This window comes from Tiliqua scincoides, chromosome 2 (assembly GCF_035046505.1).
Source record: "Tiliqua scincoides isolate rTilSci1 chromosome 2, rTilSci1.hap2, whole genome shotgun sequence".
Lineage (NCBI taxonomy): Eukaryota > Metazoa > Chordata > Lepidosauria > Squamata > Scincidae > Tiliqua > Tiliqua scincoides.
The window spans coordinates 184,123,835-184,147,136 of NC_089822.1; the positions used below are offsets into that span (position 1 = coordinate 184,123,835).

The window sequence follows — 23,302 nt, forward strand, 5'->3', positions numbered from 1 at the left end:
CAGAACGTTTGTAATAGAAAAGTCCTTTTGGGCTGCTGCTTGTTTTTTCCATTACTACCAGACCATTTGCAGAGGAGTCTCTGGCTTTGGAGGGCCAAAATGATTTGCCTGTCATTATGATGAACGGCTCACTCCTGACAAGGCAGTTTATCATTGCTATGGATGATATCTCTGGCATTTCATTCTGGTGGTCCTTCTTTCCACAGTGAGTCTAGGGGAAAATTCCCAGAGTGCACATTTTTTTAAATGGCTGAAGGAGTGAGTACCTCTCATTTCAGCAGCCAAACAAGATATACATCTATATCTACTTAAATTTTTAATGAGGCACTAGAGACCTTTTCTTGTGTGCTATAAACTGAGTTTTGGGCTGATTTGTGTAATTGCATGAGAAGTGGTTTACTCAGCAAGAACTTATAAGTCTCTTGTACCTGGGGCTAAACATATAATGGGATAATGTGTTCCACAGCCACCCAGATGATGCATGGTCCTTGACAGAAGTGCCAAGTTTCCCTGTTGTTGGCCACTGCAAAGGAAAAATCCAGCTTTGTAATGTCTAGCCAATGTATTGTAGATTGCTATAGAAATGTGCTTGGTTTTCAGACATCATGCTTGTGGCATGCTGAGAAATGAGCACAATTCATTACAATTGTGTCTTAAGGTTACAACCACAGAAAACCATTGTAGGTCCTCTGATTCCTTAACCTTTTTGCTTTTGCTCTGAGTTAACCAATAGTGATATGTACTGTACAGTACCTGCATTGTTTATATATATATGTCCTATTTTAAGTGAAAAGCCCATGGTGATTAGCTATCAATAAACTTTCACCAGACTAAATTGGAATTTGAGCAGCCACTCCAGGAGATATCCTTCGAATGCATCAGGATTGGATACTAAGGATGTTGTAAGCATTTGATCAGGAGTGCACAATTGCTAAAAAAAAGTAGACATCTTGCACAATGTTTGTAATCATGATTTAGATGAACTCAGGCTTTCTTGCTGCCTGCTCAAAGCAGACTGCTGCCGCCTCCAAAGTCAAGTACTTACCTTTGGGACTGGGAAAGAGAAGGCAGCAGTGGTTGAAAGTGCTCCCAGGACCCTGGTGGAGTGTCCTCTCTGTTTCTGTATTTTGTGATGGACATTAGTGCTCTAGTTCTCCCAACAACTGAAGGCAGTTTATTTCTAATAATATTTGATATTATGAAAACCAATATAGAAAAAACTGTAATGTAATAAAGCATTTTCATTTCTAGCCTCCCTACTATAATGATTTAAAATCTTTGGGGTTCCCCCCCCCGCCTTCTCATCAAATCACTGCCAGGTTTTCTTTTGTCTATTTCATTCTTCCTGTTTCTTTAAATCCCCTTCCCATCCTCAGAGTCTGTTGCACATTTTAAGAAAATTCATCCAGACAGATGATCCCCAAGATGAACTCCAAGTTTAACATCAAAATATAATATGATTAGTAATTATGTACCAGGTTGCACAGGTATATCTAGATAAAGAATTCCGAGATCTTACTATGAGCTACATAAAAACATAGCTGTGCTGATTAATATTTAGCCCATCTATCTCCCTTGTTGATCTTCCACAAAGACCTGAAGTTGTACACAGTGTCTTTCACAGGTACGTTTCAATCATCTCTTCTCTTTTACAGGATCCTCTGTCAACTCAACGTGAGAACACCTAACAGGGAACATGTGCGCTCTCAACTATAATCTCAAAGACTTCTTAATTTTTTATTTCCTGCTTTCATTGGGGATCTGATTATTTGATTGGTAGTACAGAATATGTCTTCCTGTGGGAATGAAGTGTCCAAATGGAGCCTCAGAAGAATAGCTGAGCCCTTGGAGCCAGTGGACTTGCCCAACTACACCAACAGGTTTTCACTGGAAAAGCCCATAAGTGGCATAGACGAATGCTTGCACATTCCTGGAAAAGCAGACTCTGCCTACAGTTCTTTCTCAGGTGGTTCAAATATCCCAGAGTGCCCCATCCCATCATGCTACAACAAAGGTGACTCTTTGCCTTTAGAGCAGTTGCCTTATATGAACTCAGGATATATAAGAGGGATTTATAATCCCATTGCAATAAATTCTGATTTTAGTCAGATGCATGACAACAAGATAATGGAAACGAGCAGGCATAGTAAATTGGACAGTGCCAGTTACAGTGGACCATATGGAAGCACTCCAGCCCATGAGATGCTATACCAACCTCAATCACCAGTGGCCAGGCTTCTATCGCCTCTTCCTCACCAACCATCTTCACCACCTCAAACTGATTGCTATAACATTAGCAGAAACGTTGAGCAAACTCATTCTGGAATTCACAGTGTACACAGAGAACAATATACCTACAAGGACCTTCCTTTCGGCTCCCCGGCAAGTTGTTATGATGACGATTGGCTCCCTAGATGCAAGAATGAAAGTCCAGTTGCAGAAGAGCATGACATTTGGTATGCTGCCAATCGATATACCCCAAAGAAAAGTAATTCTCCTATTGTCACCAAACCTTGCTTAATGTTTCAAGAATTTTTAACATCTGGTTTGGCCAAGACCCAGAAGATTTTGTGTACTCAGAATTCAGTCCATACTTATAAAATTCCTGAAGAGATTAACTCTAAGTCCTCTCCTTCATTGCATGTCAGCTACAATGCTGTTAATGATACACAAGAGAACAAACAGTGTTTTTATGCCTGCAGTGTACACAAACCGCCCTTCACAGAGGCAGAACTGCCAAGCACCAAGGCAGTACCCGGTAAACCGAAGGAACAGCTTCATCCGGTGCTACATTTGCTTGAAGTCAATGATCATTCATGTTTGGATCCAAACAGATGTGAGAGCTGCCTGAGCTTAAAATGCACTGACAGCTCTCTTCCTAATGAGGCTGTGTTAGGGATAATTAATAGCTATGAAGATAGGAATACTTGCTTCAGCTCTGAAGGAGAAACCAGCCGAGAAGTTTGGCAGTCACTTCTAAAGCAGCAAACTAGAATGCAGAAGCCACTACCCCATGGTTTGGATGTTGGAGAAACTCCTCATTGTGAAGTATATGATGCAGCCAACACCATATCTTATTACAAGCCTCCTGAGAACTCTGCATCCCAAATGCTCAATGGATTTAGAAAAGCAAAGCAAAATGATAATAATCATAGTCCTGACCTTCTTATGAACCCCAGACAAGAGGAAATGCTCAAGCCTATTTATTTTCCAGAGCAAAAAATTTCTAAGAAGGCTCTGGGTCAATCCCAGGATGACTCTGCTAGAATAAAGATAAACAGGAAGACAACTCCCCTGCTTTACTACCTTTCTGGTGGGAAAAATACCAGTGTTATGAGTCATAGAAACGCAACTCAGGAGCAAGAAGACTTTGCTCTAAAATCTTCAAGGAGCAATCACCCAGTCTCTGCAGAACCAATAGAGATACCAAGGGACAATAACAGTTGTGTGAATGACACTACCAACAAGAATGAAGGGTTGATCCTGGGGAGCCCTGCCTCATCGGTGGATGAGAAGTTCAAGAATGACTATCGGGAGAAACTTAAAGTTGCTCAAAGAAAAGTCTTGAGAGAAACCTCTTTCAAGAGAAAGGATTTACAGATGAGCTTGCCCATTCGGTTGAAGCAGAAGCCCTTTTCCAGGCCATCCATTCAACATCTCAGATCACTGTCATTGTCTAGTACAAATGAGGACTCCAAGCTGATTTCTCCCCCCAAACCACTGGAAACAATCAATAAAGAGGAAGAATCCAAAAGACCACAAACCATTCGAATCGGGGGAAGGAAGAGAGCCACCAAAGAACAAAAGAAATTCTCCTATTCTGAACCTGAGAAGCTCAACCAACTGGATGATCAGAGAGATCAAGGCATATCGTGGACAAAGCAAAATGCCAGATCTAGGTCTGATGAAATTAATGAAGAAGACACCAGGATCATCAGAAATAAAGCTCTGGAAAATCAAGACAGGGCTCTTTCCAAAGCAGAACTGAAACAAATACAGCACAATGCACTTCTTGAGTACATGGAACGAAAGATTGGACAACGGCCTGCCACTGCACAGAGCAGCACACAACAGAAGAATGCTTTGCAGTCAAGGCCTTCAAGTACAAAGAAGATTTCAGAAGACAATCTTGCTTCCAATCTGGCTACTAGCAGGAAGTTACAGCACACTGATGGTTTCTGTCAATTTCCTGCTCCAGGGAGAATTTTGGAACATCTCACTTTCCCCTCCGCTTTAACTTCTACTGCTGCAGCAACGAGTATACCTGGTGCCAGTTCCCCAGCATCTGAAATGGCTAATTCAAAAGGGCAGCCTTCTGTCAGTGAAGAAAATTGGGCCAGCCAGAATGCCTTGGCTAAAAGTCTGCTTCATTCAGGAGCTTCTTTCTCCAGCAAAAGCCAAGGGAGATCAAAATCAGCTCCTTTACCTTTGCAGGTAACCAAATGGATATTGAAATTTTAACTTGCTGTGTACCAGATTTTTGATGCTTTCCATATATTGCTGAACAGTTGCTTTTATTGATAATCTAAAACTTTACTCATGTGTAAAACGTGTGTTTTTGCCTGTGTGAAAATCCGTTGATTTTATGGAAAAAGTAATGTAATGTCACATCCTGTGTGACTAGAAGAGAACACTAAATTAGAGAAAATAATGATATTGTTATGCATTAACTATTCTCAGAGTCTCCCTAGTATTCCTGTAAACAAATCATTTGAGTGATGCTCAGGTCCATAATTTGGTCAGCTGTATCCCTCAGTAGGCCCCTTCTTGGGTCAAAGACCAAAGTTTAGACTGAATTGACATGATCCAGCTAAAGTTAACCTCCAGTTATCTCAACTGGCCTTAAAAGACTGTTGCCCCTATTTTCTGCTTGTGGACTTCCCTGGGGTATCTGGTTGGCACTGTGTGAACGAGGGTACAGGTCTAGACAGTCCTTTGGTCTAATCTGGCAGGGCTTTTCTTATGCTCATAACAGTGCAATCATAAATGCATCTACTTAGAAGTAAGTCCCACTGTGCTCAGTGGGGCTTACTCCCAAGAAACTGTGTGCAGAATTGCAGACCTACAGCTCTATCCTAACTGATGTTCCAGCACTGATGCAATAGAGTGCATGCTGCATCCTGCAGTGGAGGAACAGTCATGGAGGTCTACTCAAAGTAAGGAAACATTGTGGTTGCATTGGAACTAGAAAGTTAGTTAGGATTGGGCTGTTAATGTGCTTAATTTTGACTGGACCATGTTCAGCCATTATTTCAGTGTACAAGAGAATTAAGCACATCTCTTTACGTTTCCTTTCTCATTAAAAACTTTGGGCGTAATTTTGGCTGAATCATGCCTGATGACACACAAATGTTTAGCTCTCCATAAGTGATCTCCCCACCCCTCAAAAAACATCTGTAAGTTAATGTCACCAAATAAATAAAGTGAACTTGGCAGGAATTTGCAATGAAGGACTAACGATAGATAGTCTGCAACACCTTCTTTTCTGTTTCGTAGCTGTCTGTCTGCCCACTTGCCTCCACTGTTCCCCTTCCTACTCCCTGGATTGGAAAAGTAAAAGGGGAATGGAACAGAAGTGGAAGTATGGAGGAGAGGAGAGTAATGGAGTAGCCCAAGCCTACCATTATGCTCCATGTTTCCTCTTCCATTCCACCCCTTCTTCATTTTCTAATCCAAGCAGTGGGAGGAACAGAGGCTGGCACATCAACCGGTTAGCCCCCCGCCCCTCCACCTGGCATGTTATTTCAGGCACCAGGAAGTCTTGGGCCAGCTCTGGTGGTGAGGCCCCTATACATTATATACAGGCACAGGTGGTGAATCTTGCTTGATTTTCATCTGTCATTCTCAGGGATTCTAGCTCAAGACATGGCAATATGCTATTTTGCTGTATAGTTAGTTCTCCTGTGTCTACAGCCTAACTGCCTTTGAACTAAAAGAATGTTCATGTGTTTTGGTGAACTCTGTCCATTTAATATTTTCCTGAAACTATTTACAACAAAAACAAAATTCCACTATTTCTTTTTTTTTTTTTGTATCACTCCACAAATATTGCTGAGCACCAGGGGAGAAATATGCAGTTCTCAATGCCAAAATTTGGAGGACAATGTCTGCTGATAACATGAGTGAAACAGGATAAGGAAGGCAAACAGAAGTAAAAGGAAAAGTGGAAAGAGCTTGTTTTAGTTTTCAACTGAAGCGCTTACTACCTATTTCTCTGATAAAAGACTAGTTTTAATCTCCCATCCAGCTGAAGAAGGAAAACAAAGGCAAAGTAGTCATTAGCTTATTATTTTAGTGATAACCAAGCTGATAAACTAATGATATGGGCTACTGCACTCTACTAAGGAGGGAATAGGCCATGGCTCAGTGGTAGAGCAGACACTTTGCACCTAGAAGTGCAGAGCTCTCTTGTTTGTGCAAAGCACATGAGTTCTCAGGATCTCAGGAGGCAGGGCTGGAGAAGACTGCCGCTTTGGAGAGCACCTGTTAGCCAGAGAAGTGGATAATATTGGTTTGGTTTGGAGAAGTTTGGATAGGCCAATGGCCTGATTCAGTATAATACGACTTCATATGTATATATGCCATCTAACAAATGAATATGCTGGCGATTAGCGTGATGGAGAGGTTCCAGCACCAAACTTTAGAGAGCTCTTAAGATTATTTTTGTTGTTGTATGTGTATTACCACCCTAGAGCAGAGGACAGTAGAGGTTCTTCTGTCTACTAATGGTCCTCCTTCTTGAACAAAAAAAATTGATGATGATGATGCATTGTGAAAGTACAAAGAGCTTCACATGTATTATGTTGATGTTGTCCTTTCAACAACCCTGTAAGATGGGTAAGTAGTGTTATTCCCATATAGCAGTTAGGGGGCTACGGTTGAGAGAGAACAGCTTGCCCAAGGCCAACTAGTGAGTTCATGGCAGAGGCAAGATTCAAACCAGGGAAATGTTGTTTTGCAGTTCAGGTTCTTAGCTAGCATGACTGATGACGGAGTCTCAGCAATTTAGTTCTGGTATTGCTCATTACAACAGCAGCTGTGGGCCAATAATTGTGATGTACTGGAGATGATGCCTCTTAGAGTACATTTATTGTTACCACAGCATTGCCATGACAAGTTTTCCACTTCCAAATAATAAGATACGTAAAAAGAGCCCTGCTGGATCAGGCCACGGGCCCATCTAGTTAGCTTCCTGCATCTCACAGTGGCCCACCAGATGCCTCAGGGAGCATCCAAGACAAGATACCCAGATCCTATTGTCACGCTGATAGAACTTACTTTGTAGATGCTTTTAGCTTCCTGCTATTAGTCTCCACATCTGTGGCTACCAGTTCAGGGGTGGAGAACTTATCATCACACAGTAACAGTGTTGGTGATATCCTTGGGACCAGACTAATGTGTTTCCATTCATAAAATGTGTTGATGATTTAGAGCCCAATCCTGTGGTCTGCGCCGTGCCTCCGTGCCATAAGGCACGTTTGCAGGGCTTACCATGGGGCTCCTACCAGAGCTGGCTCCGCTCTGGTCGGCGCTGAGCCACCGCCCGGCAGGTGCCCGCGTTCCATGGCTCGGCAGTGCCTGCAACCGCCGAGCTGCGGAACGGGGAATGGGGGTGTGGTTGGAGGCATGGGGGAGGCGTTCTGGGGAGGGGGGAGGCATGGTCGGGGGCGTTCCGGGGGGCAGGGGGAGGCGGATCCGTGCTCATGGAGGGCTGCGCGCCCTACACGATTGCCTTCACTTTAGCGGTGACCAAACAGTCGCCGCTAAAGTGAGTAGCCCCATTGCGGAGTTGCTTCCCTTACCCGGGGGAAGGGGACAAATATCCCCTTCTCCCGAGGAGCCTCCCGCGGTAGTGTGGGAGGCTCTGAAGCCGGCGAGAGCCCGCCAGGGAGCCGCCAGGTCCCGCAGCTCCAGGCAGCTCAGGATTGGGCTGTTATTGTTCTAAGAAACAAAGTCTTGAAGGCCTTTATATTGCTTTAAAGAAAATGATCAATGTTTTATCTCACATCCACACTGTGTTTAGGTAGGAACGATAGCATGCAGTTGGAAATGTAGAGGGCATCCCAGGGAAGGCAGGTGCTTTTTTCCAGGATCACCTGTGTATTGCATGGCCAAGATTCACCTCATCAGCTGTTAGGACTGGCAGGCGCAGGGGAATCCTGAAGATATGAATTCACAACCTTACAGTTTGTATGGCTATATGTAGTATTCTGCCCTAAAATTAAACTGTGTAACAATTTGTGCAATTTCATGTTTATCTGAATATTTCAATGTTTCTTTATTAACTTTGGGTAAGGATTTAAAAAGTGCTGTTCTTTTTAGCATAGTATCTACAGTTTAACCACAATTTAAAATGCCACAACATAAAATGTAGGGTAACTAAAACAGTTTTTATGATTCAAAAAAACCTAAGATTACTGTTGGAATCAGGGCCCCTAAATTGTACAAGAAACACGAAAAATGGAACAAAAACAATTTTTGTGTTTCACAGTGTTATGCGCATTAACCAGTGTGCTTATTTTGTATAATTTGTTCTTCTGTTGCTATTAGTAGTGTGAAAGAAGCTAATCAGGCAGTGAAAATCTGCCCCCCCCCAGACCGGAAATATTATTCATGCCCCCTTTTGTCTGCTGAGATTTGCTTGATGTTGTCCACACATTATCAAGGCTGTTTTTTCAGTAATGTGTATGAAAGAAATAAAGATCAACAAAGTTGTAAGGAAAAGTTCCTCATGATAAGTTTTCTTTATTTTCAGGATATTTATCAATCTACAGCCTGCCCTGCATTCTCAACTCAGGACCATGAAAACTATCACATGTACTTCAGGTAAGTGTGCAAAAACCTACAGTGCCAATTCATGTGATAATAGAATTTCCATTGTCTGGTACATCTTGAACACTCCTGGAATGCATACATGCCTGTGGTGAACCTCCAAATGACGTGGCCCTTTTACAGGTACACCTGCAACATCTTGGGAGAAATTTCCATTATTACAGTGGTACATTTTTTAGCAACTGTGATAATGGAAATTGTTTCTGGGAGACCACAACTGTATCCATAGAGTGATGAGGTCATACATTATGTTTCTGCTGTGTAAGTGTATTCCTGGGATGTATCTCATGGTAAAAATCTTAAATGTCTGAACCAGTTCTTACTGCCATCCTCATGTAGATCTACTGGAGGTTTCTCAGCCATTCTCTAATGATTGCAATGATCAGATTTCTGTGCAACTGAATAATACTTTCCTGTTCACCAAGCAATGCATGAAATTGCTTGGATAAGTTCACATTTTCCAGGATAAGGTCACTTGGAAACTGTGTATATTGATTGGGCAATGGATAAAATTGGCATGAATGTGCACCATTGCCAACTTTTCTGCATTGTCCCATTCAGTTCACATTAGCCTCAATGTTTCTCTGAGAGATATTTACAGAGAGATGTATTTAGGAGAGAATGAATGAATGGTGAGGGTATGTGGGAGGAGCTTTGCCATTCATCAGGAATGAGCAATGAGTGCTAGTCAAATAAAGCACTGGGAACCTCAAACCAGGGTCTCCAGCAGCCAGACCCAAGCCTGCCATGGGCATTCATCAGAAGAGACAACTGCTAGCGCTGCTAACTGCTTCATTCATAGAATATTAGAATGGTATCTTGGAGGTCATCTCGTCTAACTCCTTTGCTCAGTGCAAGCAACTAAACATCCCTTAGAAATGGCTTTCCAGCCTCTGTTTGAAAACCTCCAATGAGGAAGACCCCACCTCAGTCTGCTTGAGGCAGACTGTTCCTCTGCTGGCCACCTCTTACAGTGTGGAAATTCTTCTTCATATCTACCCCAATCCCTGTAATCCCTAGTTCTAGACCTGCATTCAGGAGTCACAAAGTCCTCTCTATATTCTGTGCAACAGCATTTCAGGTACTTGAAGAAAGTTATCATATCTTCCCGACTGCTTCTTTTTTTCCAGGCTAAACATACCAAGCTCTTTTAACAATTCCTCCTAGAATTTGGTTTTCCAGACTCCTCACTGCAGGGTTTGAGTAATCTGTGACCCTGATCTATACACACACAGCCGAGTTAGGTGGTGTAATAAATTGACCCACCAGGTTGCAGGTGATGGAATCACATTTTAAAATGCTTTTCTGTGTTAAAGTAGAAAACTAGTGCAGCAAGGATCTAAATCCTTTCTCCTGAGCTAACTCCTTTCTCATTGTGATAGGGTTGTTTCTTTTTTACTTGTAGATATTTTTGATTTTTGCTTGACATGGGGCATCACTGTTCTTCACCTGCAGCCTGAACTCGTACAGTCCATTGTACCACCTTGTTCTGATGTCACATGTATAACATGCAACTCCTACTACTGAGTAATAAACACTCACACCACACCAGACTATCTTAAAAAGCCACAGAGGTGTGTTGTAAGGCCATTTTCTAGCTAGCTTTATATCGATCCTGACATTTAAACCAGAATGAAATGTCAGGGATTCCTCTTAAGTGGTAGCCGCTGAAGACCACTTAGTAGTAAAGACAGTGCTGTCTGAGACCATTTAAAACTCTGAATCTCTTGGGTGCTTCTGAAATTCAAGTAATCAACCACTAGAATTTGGATGGCAATGCATAGGATTCCTATAGTCTTCAGTCTAGCAGTCAATATTTAGTATTACCAACTTCCTTTGCAATTTTTTTTTCTTATTGAAGAACGCATTGTTGTTCTGACACATCTTGACCCAGAAATGTGTGCAAACACATGAAATGGCTGCAAGCAGAACTCCACATTCCAGTGCAGCAGCTGTTCTCTTGCCCATAATGTGAGATCAGAGCTCCACCATCTGCTCTCCTATAGAAACAGCATTTGAAAGGCAAGAAGAGCGGCTCATAAAAGCAAAAAGAAAAGAAAAATGAGATTCCTCAGAGTCTGTTATAAGATGCTTGATCAGCATTTACTCTGATATATGTTTAACACAGAGCTTTAACATAGAAGGGGAAAATTTGGGGCACTGAGCCAGTATAAAAGTCTAGTCCCAGCAAAAGCTATTTGCAGAAGAAATGGAAAATACTGTACGTTGGAGGTAAGATTTTCTTACTCCTGGAACAGATTTATTGAATCGGGATACTACATTTTTTTCTCTTCATTGGCAGAGGGAGCCACAGGCCTGACCATACTATACATCAACCTTTGCCTGCTATCTCCATTTCCTGTACTCTTCAATTACTTTCCAGAATGAAATGTGGTACCCTTACTGCATTCCACTGCATTGCAATACTAGGTTCTCAACCCAGCCCATAAAACTTCTGCAGATTTATTGTGTTTATACTGTTAACTGCTTTAAAAGCAGGGAGCAGACTGTATTCTTGCCCCAAGTGTGTCTTTGGTACCTGATGATGGAGGTATTATAAAATACCCAGTGAACATGTGGTAGTATTTTTGCCTGCAGAAAAAAAGCTGATGTTAATTAGCAGAAGGATATATTGCCCAGGGGGAGCAGCAATAAATCCTCTTAAGTGAGAATAGCTAACAACCCAATCCTGAGCTCCTGTGGCACGTGGTGGTAACGCACCAAAAACGGCTACTGCCACATCCTGCACATCAGTGGCAGCTGCAGGTGGCACCTCGGGAGAAGGGGACTTATTGCATTCTTACCAAAAAGTCGGTGGTGAAGTAAGAGCGTTTGTGTTGGGCGTGGAGCCCTACACAAATGCTCAGGAGGGAAGTCCTGCTTCCCTCCCTACCCACTCCCTCCCTCCAGCACGCCTCCCACCTGCCCTCTCCCCGCCCCCACCTCACGGCCACACCTTTTCCATGCCCTCTGCCCACCTCCCCGGAACACCTCCTTCCCGCCTCCCCCCGCCCCCGCTTACGTTACCGTGACTCACCAGTCCGTACGACTGCTAAGCGGCGTAGACTGGGCACCTGCCCAGCATTAGCCCAGCGCCAGTCAACGCTGGGCTTGCACAGGCACTTGCCCGGCGTTAGGCCTTGCAAGCATGCCTTACAGCACATTTGCAACAGTGCACGCCGGCGACAAGTCGTTGCGTCGAGCCCAGGATTGGGCTCTAAGTGATCACATGGAAAGTCTTATACAGAATTAATTAACATGTGTTAATTAACACCACTGTAGGTGTGTTTCTACAAAAGCTGTTACATCTGGGTAATTAACCATTAAGGTGTTTCTAGGACATTGTTTTTTCACACACTAAATGTGATTTGTTACTCATTTGCAGCCATGAGCAAGAGTCCATATGTTTTTTCTCAAGGTAATGTTTTTCTTAGGCTGCAATCCTAACCTCACTTTCCTGGGAGTACGTCCCATTGAACACAATAGGACTTACTTCTGAGTAGACCTAGCTAGGTTTGTGCCTTTATAGTCATATTGGATTTTCCCCAATTCACAGACTGTATTTTGTGTACTGTATTTTGTAGCTGCCAGAATCTGATTCTCTGTCGGTCAGTTCCCGCCCTACTCCCATACAAGTTCTTTGCAGTTGTAAGTGATACCTAGGATGTGATTATATGCATGCCACGTGCACCTATTGTATGATGCCTGTGAAAGGCAGTACAGCACTTCCACTATGTAGATTTTTAAAAGTTGGATTTTATTTTTAACTTCTTTAGAGCCCTTCTCTGCTATGTGGAAAGGGTTAGTTACTTCTCTGCTATATGACAGGACTACTACATCCTTTCCTTGCAGTATAAAAGAACCTTGAGAACTCCATCAATATAGTTGAGCACCTTAGCTGATTTTAAGTCATGCTTCCAACTGAGGTCAGAACTATGTGTTGTGTTGCACTGAGTTCCATGGTCCCTTTTCCCCCTCCACTATGGCTTTCTTTTATCTGTTAAAGCATTTACAAGTGGCTTCAAGTTGAGCAGAAGACAGGTGGAGTTGTTTAACCTTGTCTTCATCACCTGTTTTCATCACCTGTTAAACATCACCCTTTACCTATAAAAATACAGGTCATTCCCGTTATTGGTGCAGGTGAGGGAAAAATACAGAAAATTCACCTCTATGGATAGGAAAGCATGGGGGGGGAGTGATTCTGAGTGGGGAAAAATGTCTGAGAAGGAAAGGATTAAACAGCCCCTTCCCCAGGGTTCCTCTTAATTTGAAGTAATCTGCAGCTGCTTTTCCTGATAAAAGGAAGAGGAGCTGGGAAAGCATAGAATGGATGGGTCTGTTTTGAGTTAGGATACAATTCCAACAAATTTTGGTGCTCTTAAAAAAAAGGGTTTTTTAACTATAGCTTCGCTTTGTAAAAATGAATACAGTTGTTGGAGACTTTCTAAGTTGATATTCAGTGGGGCTGATCCAGTGGGGCTGTTCTTATGTTCTTATGATATATGATTTGTAACCAATTTTAGCTCTGCATCAAAGGAAAATATGGAAGTCGGCCCATCTGACCAAAAAGACTCTCTTGGCCCTGCCAAGCAAAGCAGTCACACAGCTGGAAGAAGGGGAACATCTATGGATGAAACTGGAACTTCTGAAATCATCAGACTATCACCATTGAGTCAAAGTACAGATCAACTTCATCATCTGAAAAGTTGGCATATTTGCTCGGGGCTGGAGACTGGCAAAAACAGCCAAGGGCGAAAGCATTGCAACATTCTGCAGAACTGTGAATCTGAGTTGGGACATCTGTCCACACAATCACACCCTGAAGGGATTGCAGAGCCAAGGGAGTTACATTTGACAGTCCAGGCACTCAGTCAACCTCATAGCACACAAAAACTCAGCAGCACTCTCTTCAGTGTCGATAATCCACTCCCATGCTGTGCACCCCCTCTTTCCATGGGCAAATACCCAAATGTGCCCCTGGAACTATTTCATTCTTCACCAGCCTCTTCTCCTGAGACAGACAATGATGTTTTTAAGGACTCTTTCACCAGTGGCTCAGAAATGGCCTCACATCTTCCCTCTATATATAGGCAAAATAAGAGTTCAACTCCAGACAGAATAACACCAGAACTGGCCTTGACTGGATCCACTTTACAGGCTTCCACAGAAAAAGAGCAAATCAAGGAAGAACATAATACCAGGTGACCATTGTTTTCCTGTTTGGGACAAAGGATTTATTTTATTCTGTGCACACCTGCTGGCATGTGAATTCAGACATGTCATAAGTATACAAGTACAGTACATTTCACTGGAGGACCATTCTGTGGCTTTGAGAAAGCTCTGAAAATTGCTGTCAATATAGTCCGTTTATTGTCACAAAGACAAAGTTTTTGTCTGAAACAGTGCATATTTTAATTTTGGCAGAAGTGACACAGAATTCTGTTGATAATGTATTCATGTGTGTCTCACTCAATTGTACCTTAATTGTAGAGGAAGACAGATTGGTCTTAAACGCCTTAGGGCAATGGTTCCCAAAGTTTTAGCACTGGGACCCACTTTTTAGAATGACAATCTGTCTGGGACTCACTGAAAGTTATGTCATTAAACTGGAAGTGATTTCATAGCCGGAAGTGACATCATCAAGCAGGAAGTGCTTTCCTGAGAATGCAGCAAGCACTGAAATTGCACATGGCAAGCACTGAAATTGTGCCATATTCTGGACTATATTTATGGACTATAAATAATTGAATAAATTAAAATGTATCATTAGAAATAATTAAACAAATAATTAGAGAAGGGGAGATGAGATAGGGAAGTCAACCCTATTTCACCAAGTGAATTCTCTCTGTAGCCTCCCTGGAAAGACCTCAAGTCCCCCTCCAAAAAAAGAAAAAGCACCATAAGATTTTGAGCCCTACCCAGTGACTAGTTCAATTTCTTATATTTATGCCTGTTCAGTGTGATTTGGGATAAAATCAATTTTAAATTTTAAATCCAACATGTTTTTGTTTGGGCTGAACTGAGACTCAACCTTCCCTCTAAATAGCATAAAAACCCCAGAGTGTTAAGAAGTTTTTATCTGTTGCATTTCTGTAGTTGACAGGCATACATATGTTCATACAATTTTTTATTTCTTTTAGCATTCATTTTCTTGAGATAGAAGATTGTAATCTTAGAAACAGGCATGGAGAGAGTGGAGAAGAAAAGAATTCTTCTGCACATTCACATTGTCTAAAGATGGTTCCTGAATTGCCAATTTTTTTCTCTGAAGAAAGAAGCAGCAAAGATTTTCAACTGAAAAAAGAGATAAGTGAACAATCCCGAACGTCCAATGCATCAAAGAGAACTCAGCAGCAGCAGTTAGAGGCAAATGATACTATAAATTCCTTGGATAACTGGACATACTGTTTCACATCTCAAAGAGGCAACCAAGGAGGTAACAGTAACAGTGAGCCATTGGTAAATGCAACCACTCTGCAGAATGAACATGATAACAGATTTCCAGTGCAGGACACAACATTGTCTATAGCCCAGTCCAAATCTCCAGAGGACCAGAGGTGTGAAGATCTTGCTGCTGAGATTGTTGCCAAAGATAAGTCTCTGGTTGACATCCTCATGCCCCACCCAATTAGGAAGACTGCTTTAGATCTCATGGAAGGCCTCTTTCCTGCCAGCATTTCAATGTTGAACAAATCCTGCAGAAAGAAGGGAAGAATTTCAAAAAACGAGTAAGTTTATGCTCAATGGAAACGCTGGTAGCATGCTTTGGGTAAGGGCGTATGTTGGTTGCATGACCTAGTATCATCAGCTACATGGAATATCTGCACATCCAAAAAATGCTAGTGATATAATTTGTAAGCAGTAGCAGAGGCAGCCATGAAGACCCTGATTATATTTCTGCAAATGTATTGCCAATTAGTACAAACTCTACTGATGCATAAGCTCCACCGAAACAAAGTAAGATTCCTGCTATGCACTTCCCCCTTTTTAGATTGTGAGCCCTTTTGGGACAGGGAGCCATTAGTTGTTTGATTTTTCTCTGTAAACTGCTTTGTGAACTTTTTAGTTGAAAAGCGGTATATAAATACTGTTGTTAATAATAATTAATAATAATAATAGTGAGGAGTCCAAGGAGTCCAAAGGTAGCACGATAGGATTTAGAGAGTGCTGGAGACTTATGGTATCTATGTAATATCGTCTTTTAAAATATATACAAATGTACGAGGAAAGCAAATAGTGAATGTAAAGAGGCTCCTACAGTAGGCCAAAAAAAATTTGATCTTGCATCAAATTCTCAGAAAGCAACTTCAGCTAAACAGGAAAAATCTCTGATGCTTTCTGTCTATGATTCCACCATTAACATCGTTGATTGCTTTCTTTTCTTTCTTTTGCACAAACCCTTACTAAGCATTAGTGTCAGACCCCAAAACTGCAGAAAAATTCAGGAAGTCTCCTAACTACAAGCTCCTATTGAGGAAAAATCCACTGATTATCCCTGACTGTTCACAAACCATCAGCTTAATACAGGATTATTACCTAGCAGCCATGCTAGTACATATATTGAACAGGAGATGTTTTGAACATCAATACTCCATGCTATTCCTAATAGGTATGATGAAATATTTAGGTAGGAGGAAGGTTGCACAATATATTTTTAGGAATTTAGAAACATGAGCCCTCCGAAAGAAAATGTGGCTGTTAAAAGACTGTAAATCTCTTCCTTGCATGATTATGAATGACTTCTTTACCCTTGTGAAAAGTGTTTGTCATGTGATGGTTTTCTACTTTCACAGCCAAAGAAGCAGGGATGGTGCAACAGACCCATCTCAGGAAACTAATATTTATCTTGGACAAAGAGCAGAAGATGCCATGTTTCACATAAATCGAGTCCTGAGAAAAAATCTTGATGATCCTGACAGCATCACATCCAAAAAAGTAGGTAGATGGATGGAAAAAGTGTATGGACATGATCCTGCCCAAGCTATGCACATCTAAGTCCCATTGATGTCAATGGGAGAATTAAACAAGTGCTTACTGTCTTCTACCAAATTCTGTGGTGCTTAAAAGTGGATACCTTCAGCAGTATCAAGTGGGTAAATGAGATGACTCACATAGAATAGCAATTACTGTGAGATCAAGAAGCATTTTTGTCGTATTCAATCACAGTCTGCATTTAAGAATATGCTCTGAGAATTTATGGCCCAGATTCCTGACCAACAAGATTCTGATACGATTGTAATTAGCTTGCTTTCCTTAATGGAAATGCTGCTCTATTTTTGGTTTGGGTTTTTTCTCATTCATGATATATTTGCAAAAGCATTGGCTCTGTTTTGTATAAATGCATTTCCTTTCATCGGTTTCTTCATATTCATGACTGTGACCAGATATGAACCCTGGTTGAATGGGACTGGCATCTTAGAGCGTAAATGATACTCTGAATAAAAGGAGAGAATTGGCAGCAGTGCTCTCCTATAATAGCTTTCACAATACAGAGGCTGAAACTATAGCTGTGCAGAAGATTAGACAACAGCTCCATTGGCAGAAATTCGGTTTCTTTAAAAACTCCATAGCACATAGCAGGCTTGCTAGTCTATTGAAATTTGGCCGTATGTCAGATCAGCTAATTTCATTCTATCACCCCTAGTTTTCTCCATGATGTACACTACTTTTCCACACAGTCACTGTTTAAAAGCCCTGCTTCCTGACTTGTATTGGCCATGATGGTAAAAGTTTGACCGGCTTGACATTACTGGCTTCCATTCTAGAAGGCCCAAACTCCATTTTTTGGAGTTTGCAAAACCCGAGACATTCTTTGTCACATGCAGACAGGAAATAAGTTATAAACAAACTAGGCCAAGAACTTGGAGGCAGGAAGGTCTGATTTTGTTATGAAGGTGTAAATTAAAAAGAAGTGGGGAGCAGTTGTTTGTGTTCTTCCACTTCCTTCAGTGTGTTGTCCAGTTCTAACTTGCTTGAGGACATATGGTGGATCTGTTCCAGTTTCTAAAATAGATGTGGTAAAGCAGAACCACTTCAGACACTTAGGGAAATTGACCTGAAACACAGAACTATTGCATGTATGTTGTATGTATGTAAGACTTGAGCCACATGTAGTAATACCATCTAAGGGCCCAATCCAATCCAATTTTCCAGTGCTGGTGCAGCCGTGCCAATCGGGCATCCTGTAGTGGGGAGGCAATCACAGAGGCCTTCTCAAGATAAGGGAATATTTGTTCCCTTACCTTGAGGCTGCATTGTGACTGCACCAGTGCTGAAAAGTTGGATAGGATTGGGTCCTAAGTCAGCAATGAAGAAAGACACAGACCTAAATTATCTTGTATTTTGCTATTTTTATGCTATCTGTGTCTGCTTCTTCTCTATAATAGATCATATTTTAATATGAATTTTGTATCTGGAAGGAGTGTCAGTTTTGCACCCACACTTATGAAAGAGCCTTCCCAGATAACATGAGTTCAAACTTTATTGAAAGGGAGCTCAAAAAGCAGAATATCCCAGTGGCATTTGATTTCTTTTGGGGTGTTCAAGTGGCCCTGCAGAACAGCTTGTCAGTGGCAGTCACAGAGAATTAGTTCTTGCTAGTCGATTAGATGCAGAAAAGACTTGGACCAAATCTGGAGTACTGTGTCCAATTCTGGGCACCTTGGTTTCAGAACGATGCAATCAAACTGGAGCGGGTTAAAAAAAAAGCAATGAGGATTATCAGAGGACTGGAGAACAAGCCCTGTGAGGAAAAACTGAGGGAACTTGGTTAGCCTGGAGGAGAGAAGGTTGAGAGGGGATATAATAGCATTCTTCAAATAGCTGAAGGGCTATTGTATGGAAGAAGGAACCAGTTTATTCTCAGCTGCCTCTGAGAGTAAAACTAGACCAAATGGGTACAAGAGAGGAGATTCTGGTTGGACATCAAGAAGAAATTCTTGACAAGGCAGTGGAACAGATTGCCAAGGAAGGTGGTGGATTCTGCCTCACTGTAGATCTTCAAGCAGAGGCTCCACAGGTACCTGCTGGAGATGCTCTAGGAGGATTTCCTGCTACAGGCAGGGGGTTGGAATAAATGACCTTGTTGGTATCTGCAAACTCTTATGATTCTATGTTACTTCCCCACAAACTCAGTGGAGTTTAAAGTCAGTAAAAATACAGACATAAACCCTTAGCTCGCCTTGTCAGAGAGGGTGGCATTTTAGCAGATACTCTCAGTCCTCCTCCTAAGCCTGCCTTCAGAGCTTCTTTCAAGGCCACAGTACTAAAATCTGTGCAACAAAATCTGTGCATCAAAGTTCAGTTTCTTAACTGTTTCTCTTCTTGCAGAAAGAACTTATTTCCAGCATCAATTTGAAACTGCAGACACTGTGGGATGAAAGGGAGCTTATCCAGTCTGAGGTCACAGAGCATGCTGTGCATGGCAAGGAGCTGGAGTCCATGGTGCAAGAACTGTGTAAACCCAATGAGTATGAACGCTATATGATGTTCATTGGGGATCTGGAGAAGGTAGTGAACTTGCTGCTCTGCCTGTCCAGCCGCCTTGCTCGGGTCCAGAATGCCATGGAAAAAACCGATGAAAACACAGATGCTGAGGAGAAGGTGAGTTTCAAGGGTAGGAGTAGGGTAGATTTTTCATTTTACCTGGTTGGTCTTTCCAGAGAAGTTGCAATATGACTTTTCAGGTTGTCTATACCTTTGTAAACAATAGATCTCTAAATCTGAAGCACATGACATGGCATATTGTGATGGGGCTCATTCTGCAGTTTAGTTCATATTAGAGCTGCGCTTTTATTTGCACATTTTACCTTTCTGCTTCTTCCTGGATTAATAAAGAACACCATTGTTAGCGCCTGGTGCGTTAAAATAATAAACTGCCCTGGGCAAAAATAGGGAGATTTCTTCTGGATGAAATCAGTTGGTCATGATCAAAACCAGATTCATGGTAGATCCATGACTCACCAAGGGCAAGATAACCATCTTTTCCATTTTTTATAACAGGGGTGTCAAAACATTTTGGCAGGAGGGCCACATCATCTCTCTGACACTGTGTTGGGGGTGAGGAAAAAAGAATTAATTTAAAATTTAAAATTTGAATAAGTTTACATAAATGAATATATTAGAGATTGAACTTATATGAATGAATGAAGGTCTTGCAGTAACTCAAGACCTATAAAAGCAAGGCCAGCCTTTCCTTCACTGCCACTGCTGCAGCACAGACATGAAACAGCAAGTAGTGGAGGGAGCCCTTGTCCTACAGCTCAGGTGAGAGGTTGAACAGTCGCTGAGAGCAGTTGTGTTGGGCCAGCACAGGCTCCAGCAAGTCTCTGGAGGGCCAGAGTCTCATTGGAGACTAGGGGCTCCCCAAGGGCCTGATTGGGAGCCCCCAAGGGCTGCAAGTGGCCCCTGGGCTGGGGTTTGGGCACCCCTGTTTTATAAGATACAGTGTAAGTATTAAGCATGAATAAAAGTATTGGGACCAGAGAGAGCCATCCTTCAAAGTTTTTATTTTAATAGTGAAAATTATTACAAAGTAGCTGAGGAACATGCCAGAAGGAAAAAGGCGATAGAATGGTCATAATCTTTGCTAATTTCCGAGTTGTTTTGGTTATTTGTCCTCAGCAATCACTAAATGAGCGGCACAGGCTCTTGTCCAGGCAGCAGGAGGATGCAAAAGATCTGAAGGAAAACCTGGATCGCAGAGAAAGGGTGGTGTCCGGCATTCTTTCCAAATACATCACCGAGAGTCAGCTCCAAGACTTCAGACACTTTGTACAGGCAAAGATATCTTTATTGATTGAACAGAAGTATCTTGAAGAACAGATTAAGTTTCTTGAAGAGCAACTGGAGAGGCTGGAGAATAGTATTCCTCCTTAGCAAACCACATCAGTAGTCTACTTGCTTTCATGAATGAAACCTTTGTGCTAAAATTCCCTCCACATTCACAGAACCACTGCTGCAATGCAAACAAGGCTGCACTTTATGACATGCCGTAGGCCACAGTATTGACAAGGGCTTAATTGGCCTAGGCACTCATTTGTTTGGGGGGGGGGGGGATGACAAAACCATAATGGTTGGTAGCAGATCCTATCTGGAAATGACTGGTGCAATGTGTCTTTCGGTAATGAATTGATGTTTTTCTTTCCTGCCGACTGCCTTTCTGTTTCCAGACTGATAACATCCCAATAAAAAAAGAAAATTTATGCAAATACGTATTTACCTCTTTGTGGGTATAAGGAATATTTAAATGAAAGACCTGAACATCTAAATGTGAATTAAGACACAGGATACCAACTCTGTGGCACAACACTATAGGCCATTTTGCAGATGCCTCTTCCAGTTCAACTGTAGATGTTGCTCTTTTCTAAGAAAGCAGCATCTTGCAGTGCTGTGAGCTATTGCATAAAACCCAGCATGGGGTAATCCACATGCCAAGGCTATTTCTGCAGATTGCTTTATTCACTGTGTACATCAGATAATGCCAGGGAGTTAGAAAAATGCTTCTTTCCTTCCCCCTTCTCTGGTCCATAAAACAAACTCTGCTCTTACTTTGTGTTTTTTAAAATCCTGTGCAACTTTTTCCTAAAAAGCTATTTTCAGGCTTTGCTTTTAAAAACCTTTCACCTAGCTCTTACCTAGCTCTTTCACCTTCACTCCTTTTAAGCCATTTCTGCCCAGCATTGCTTATGTGCAACAGGGATCAAATGTGTACACCCATGGACTGGGCAAAAATGGATTAATGAAAAGCATAAAACATCCTGGATTATGGTCGAAATGATTCCAACTGTAAGTGATTTTTCTATATTATGAATACAAATATTCATGAATATGAGTACAAACAGCCTGAAGAACAGATTTAAAAGGAAGAGATTGTTTGATAGCATTCCCTTTATTGATAGAGGGCACAATCCTGAGTGTCGCAAACATGCTGTAAAGTATGTTTGCACCTACTCTGGAGTCAGCATGGAGGTGCACCGGCCCAAAGAGACCAGATCCAGCCTCTGTGGTGATGGAACTGGGTAAATTCATGCTGGTTGGATTGCACAGGTGTTTGGGGGAGCCGGGAGGAGGCATATTGGAGCAGGGGGAAGGCAGGTCCGTTGGCAGGCAGCAGGAGAGCAGGGGGTGAGGCCAGGATCCAGCTTTTGTGCTGGATCCTGACCCCGTTCCCGGGCAGCCTGGTGCAGCTCCAGACTGCATGGATTTGCACCACCTCTTGAGGTGGCACAGGTCCAAGTAACCCCATTGGGGCTGCTGTGACTTTGCCCACGGTAAGGGGAAGCGATTTCCCTTGCCTCGGGCTGCAGTGCCTGCCGGCCTCCCTGTTTCAGGTCAAGTTAGAACTGGGCTGAAAATTATATTTCTAACTTTTACGTGCCACTTCTTAACAAACATGAAATTGCCTCCTTGTCTTCTGTCCATCTAGGATAGTACTCTCTGCTCTGACCAGCTGAGGTCCTGTGTCTTGGGTAGAGGTCTTTCCTTTTAGTGGGAGCTTCTTTAACTGGAGGTGGCAGGGACTGAACTTCGTACCTCTTCGTTGCAAAGTTTGCTGAAGTAGTTTGACAATGTGGGTGTTTCATGAACTCCAATCTCACCTCCATACAGAAAATGCTAATAAATTTTCAACAAAGGTTGATATTAAACAAGCAGCACTTGGTTTTCAGATTATAGTTTTCCTGAACATATATATATTATATTAACAGTATTTATATACCGCTTTTCAACTAAAAAGTTCACAAAGCGGTTTACAGAGAAAAATCAAACAACTAATGGCTCCCTGTCCCAAAAGGGCTCACAATCTAAAAAGATGCAAAAAGAACACCAGCAGACAGCCACTAGAAAAGACACTGCTGGTGTGAGGTGGGCCAGTTACTCTCCCCCTGCTAAAAAGAGGAGCACCCACTTGAAAAAGTGCCTCTTGCCCAATTAGCAGGGGTCTGACATCTGACATGAGTGCTGTGTTGTGCACATTGCCATGCCTGGTTGCCATTGCAGGTGCTAATAGCTCTATTCCCATGTCAGTCAGGCTCCATCCTGAACAACCCACAGCCAGGCTCTGCCCCTTGAGCCATCAGGCATGGCCAAGCACTGCCTCCTGTACCATCAAGGGCCATCTCCACTAGGGTCTGTTTTTCTGACCTACATAGCACTTTCAGCTCCCAAGCTCCATTCTATAAATCTTGAGATTTGAGCCTCATGGAACCTGGCCATCTAATCTTCACTACTCTGAAGTCAATCTCCCCAGGAATTAAATATTTAAGATACTTGAATATATTTCAAGGACAGCAATCAACCATTTTAGCTATATAGGAAAGGAGGGAGAATTATGCTTCATGTGTCTAAGGCACAGACAAAGAATACCTCTTGCCATGGAATTGCCCCCCTATCATTTGGACTCCGTCCATGCCTGTACTGCAAGTTATGGAGACTGACTGGCAGAGAGGGAGACTCTCCATGTGATCAGGAC

At 42.2% G+C, this 23,302-nt stretch overlaps 1 protein-coding gene across 1 annotated transcript; it reads left to right on the plus strand.

Moving 5' to 3' along the window:
• The first annotated feature begins 1,788 nt into the window (after positions 1–1,788).
• SHROOM1 (shroom family member 1) lies at positions 1,789–20,709 on the plus strand. Its single transcript, XM_066612921.1, has 7 exons — positions 1,789–4,434; positions 8,756–8,826; positions 13,356–14,033; positions 14,973–15,560; positions 16,626–16,767; positions 19,162–19,434; positions 20,455–20,709. The coding sequence occupies exons 1-7, from the start codon at positions 1,789–1,791 to the stop codon at positions 20,707–20,709; spliced, it is 4,653 nt and encodes a 1,550-aa protein (XP_066469018.1).
• The last annotated feature ends 2,593 nt before the right edge of the window (positions 20,710–23,302 follow it).

Excerpts from the sequence above, each read along its gene's own strand:
- SHROOM1 (XM_066612921.1), top strand. The coding sequence starts at position 1,789 with ATGTCTTCCTGTGGGAATGAAGTGTCCAAATGGAGCCTCAGAAGAATA. Across the intron at positions 4,435-8,755 it reads CAGCTCCTTTACCTTTGCAG|GATATTTATCAATCTACAGC; the intron begins GTAACCAAATGG and ends CTTTATTTTCAG. Across the intron at positions 19,435-20,454 it reads ACACAGATGCTGAGGAGAAG|CAATCACTAAATGAGCGGCA; the intron begins GTGAGTTTCAAG and ends ATTTGTCCTCAG.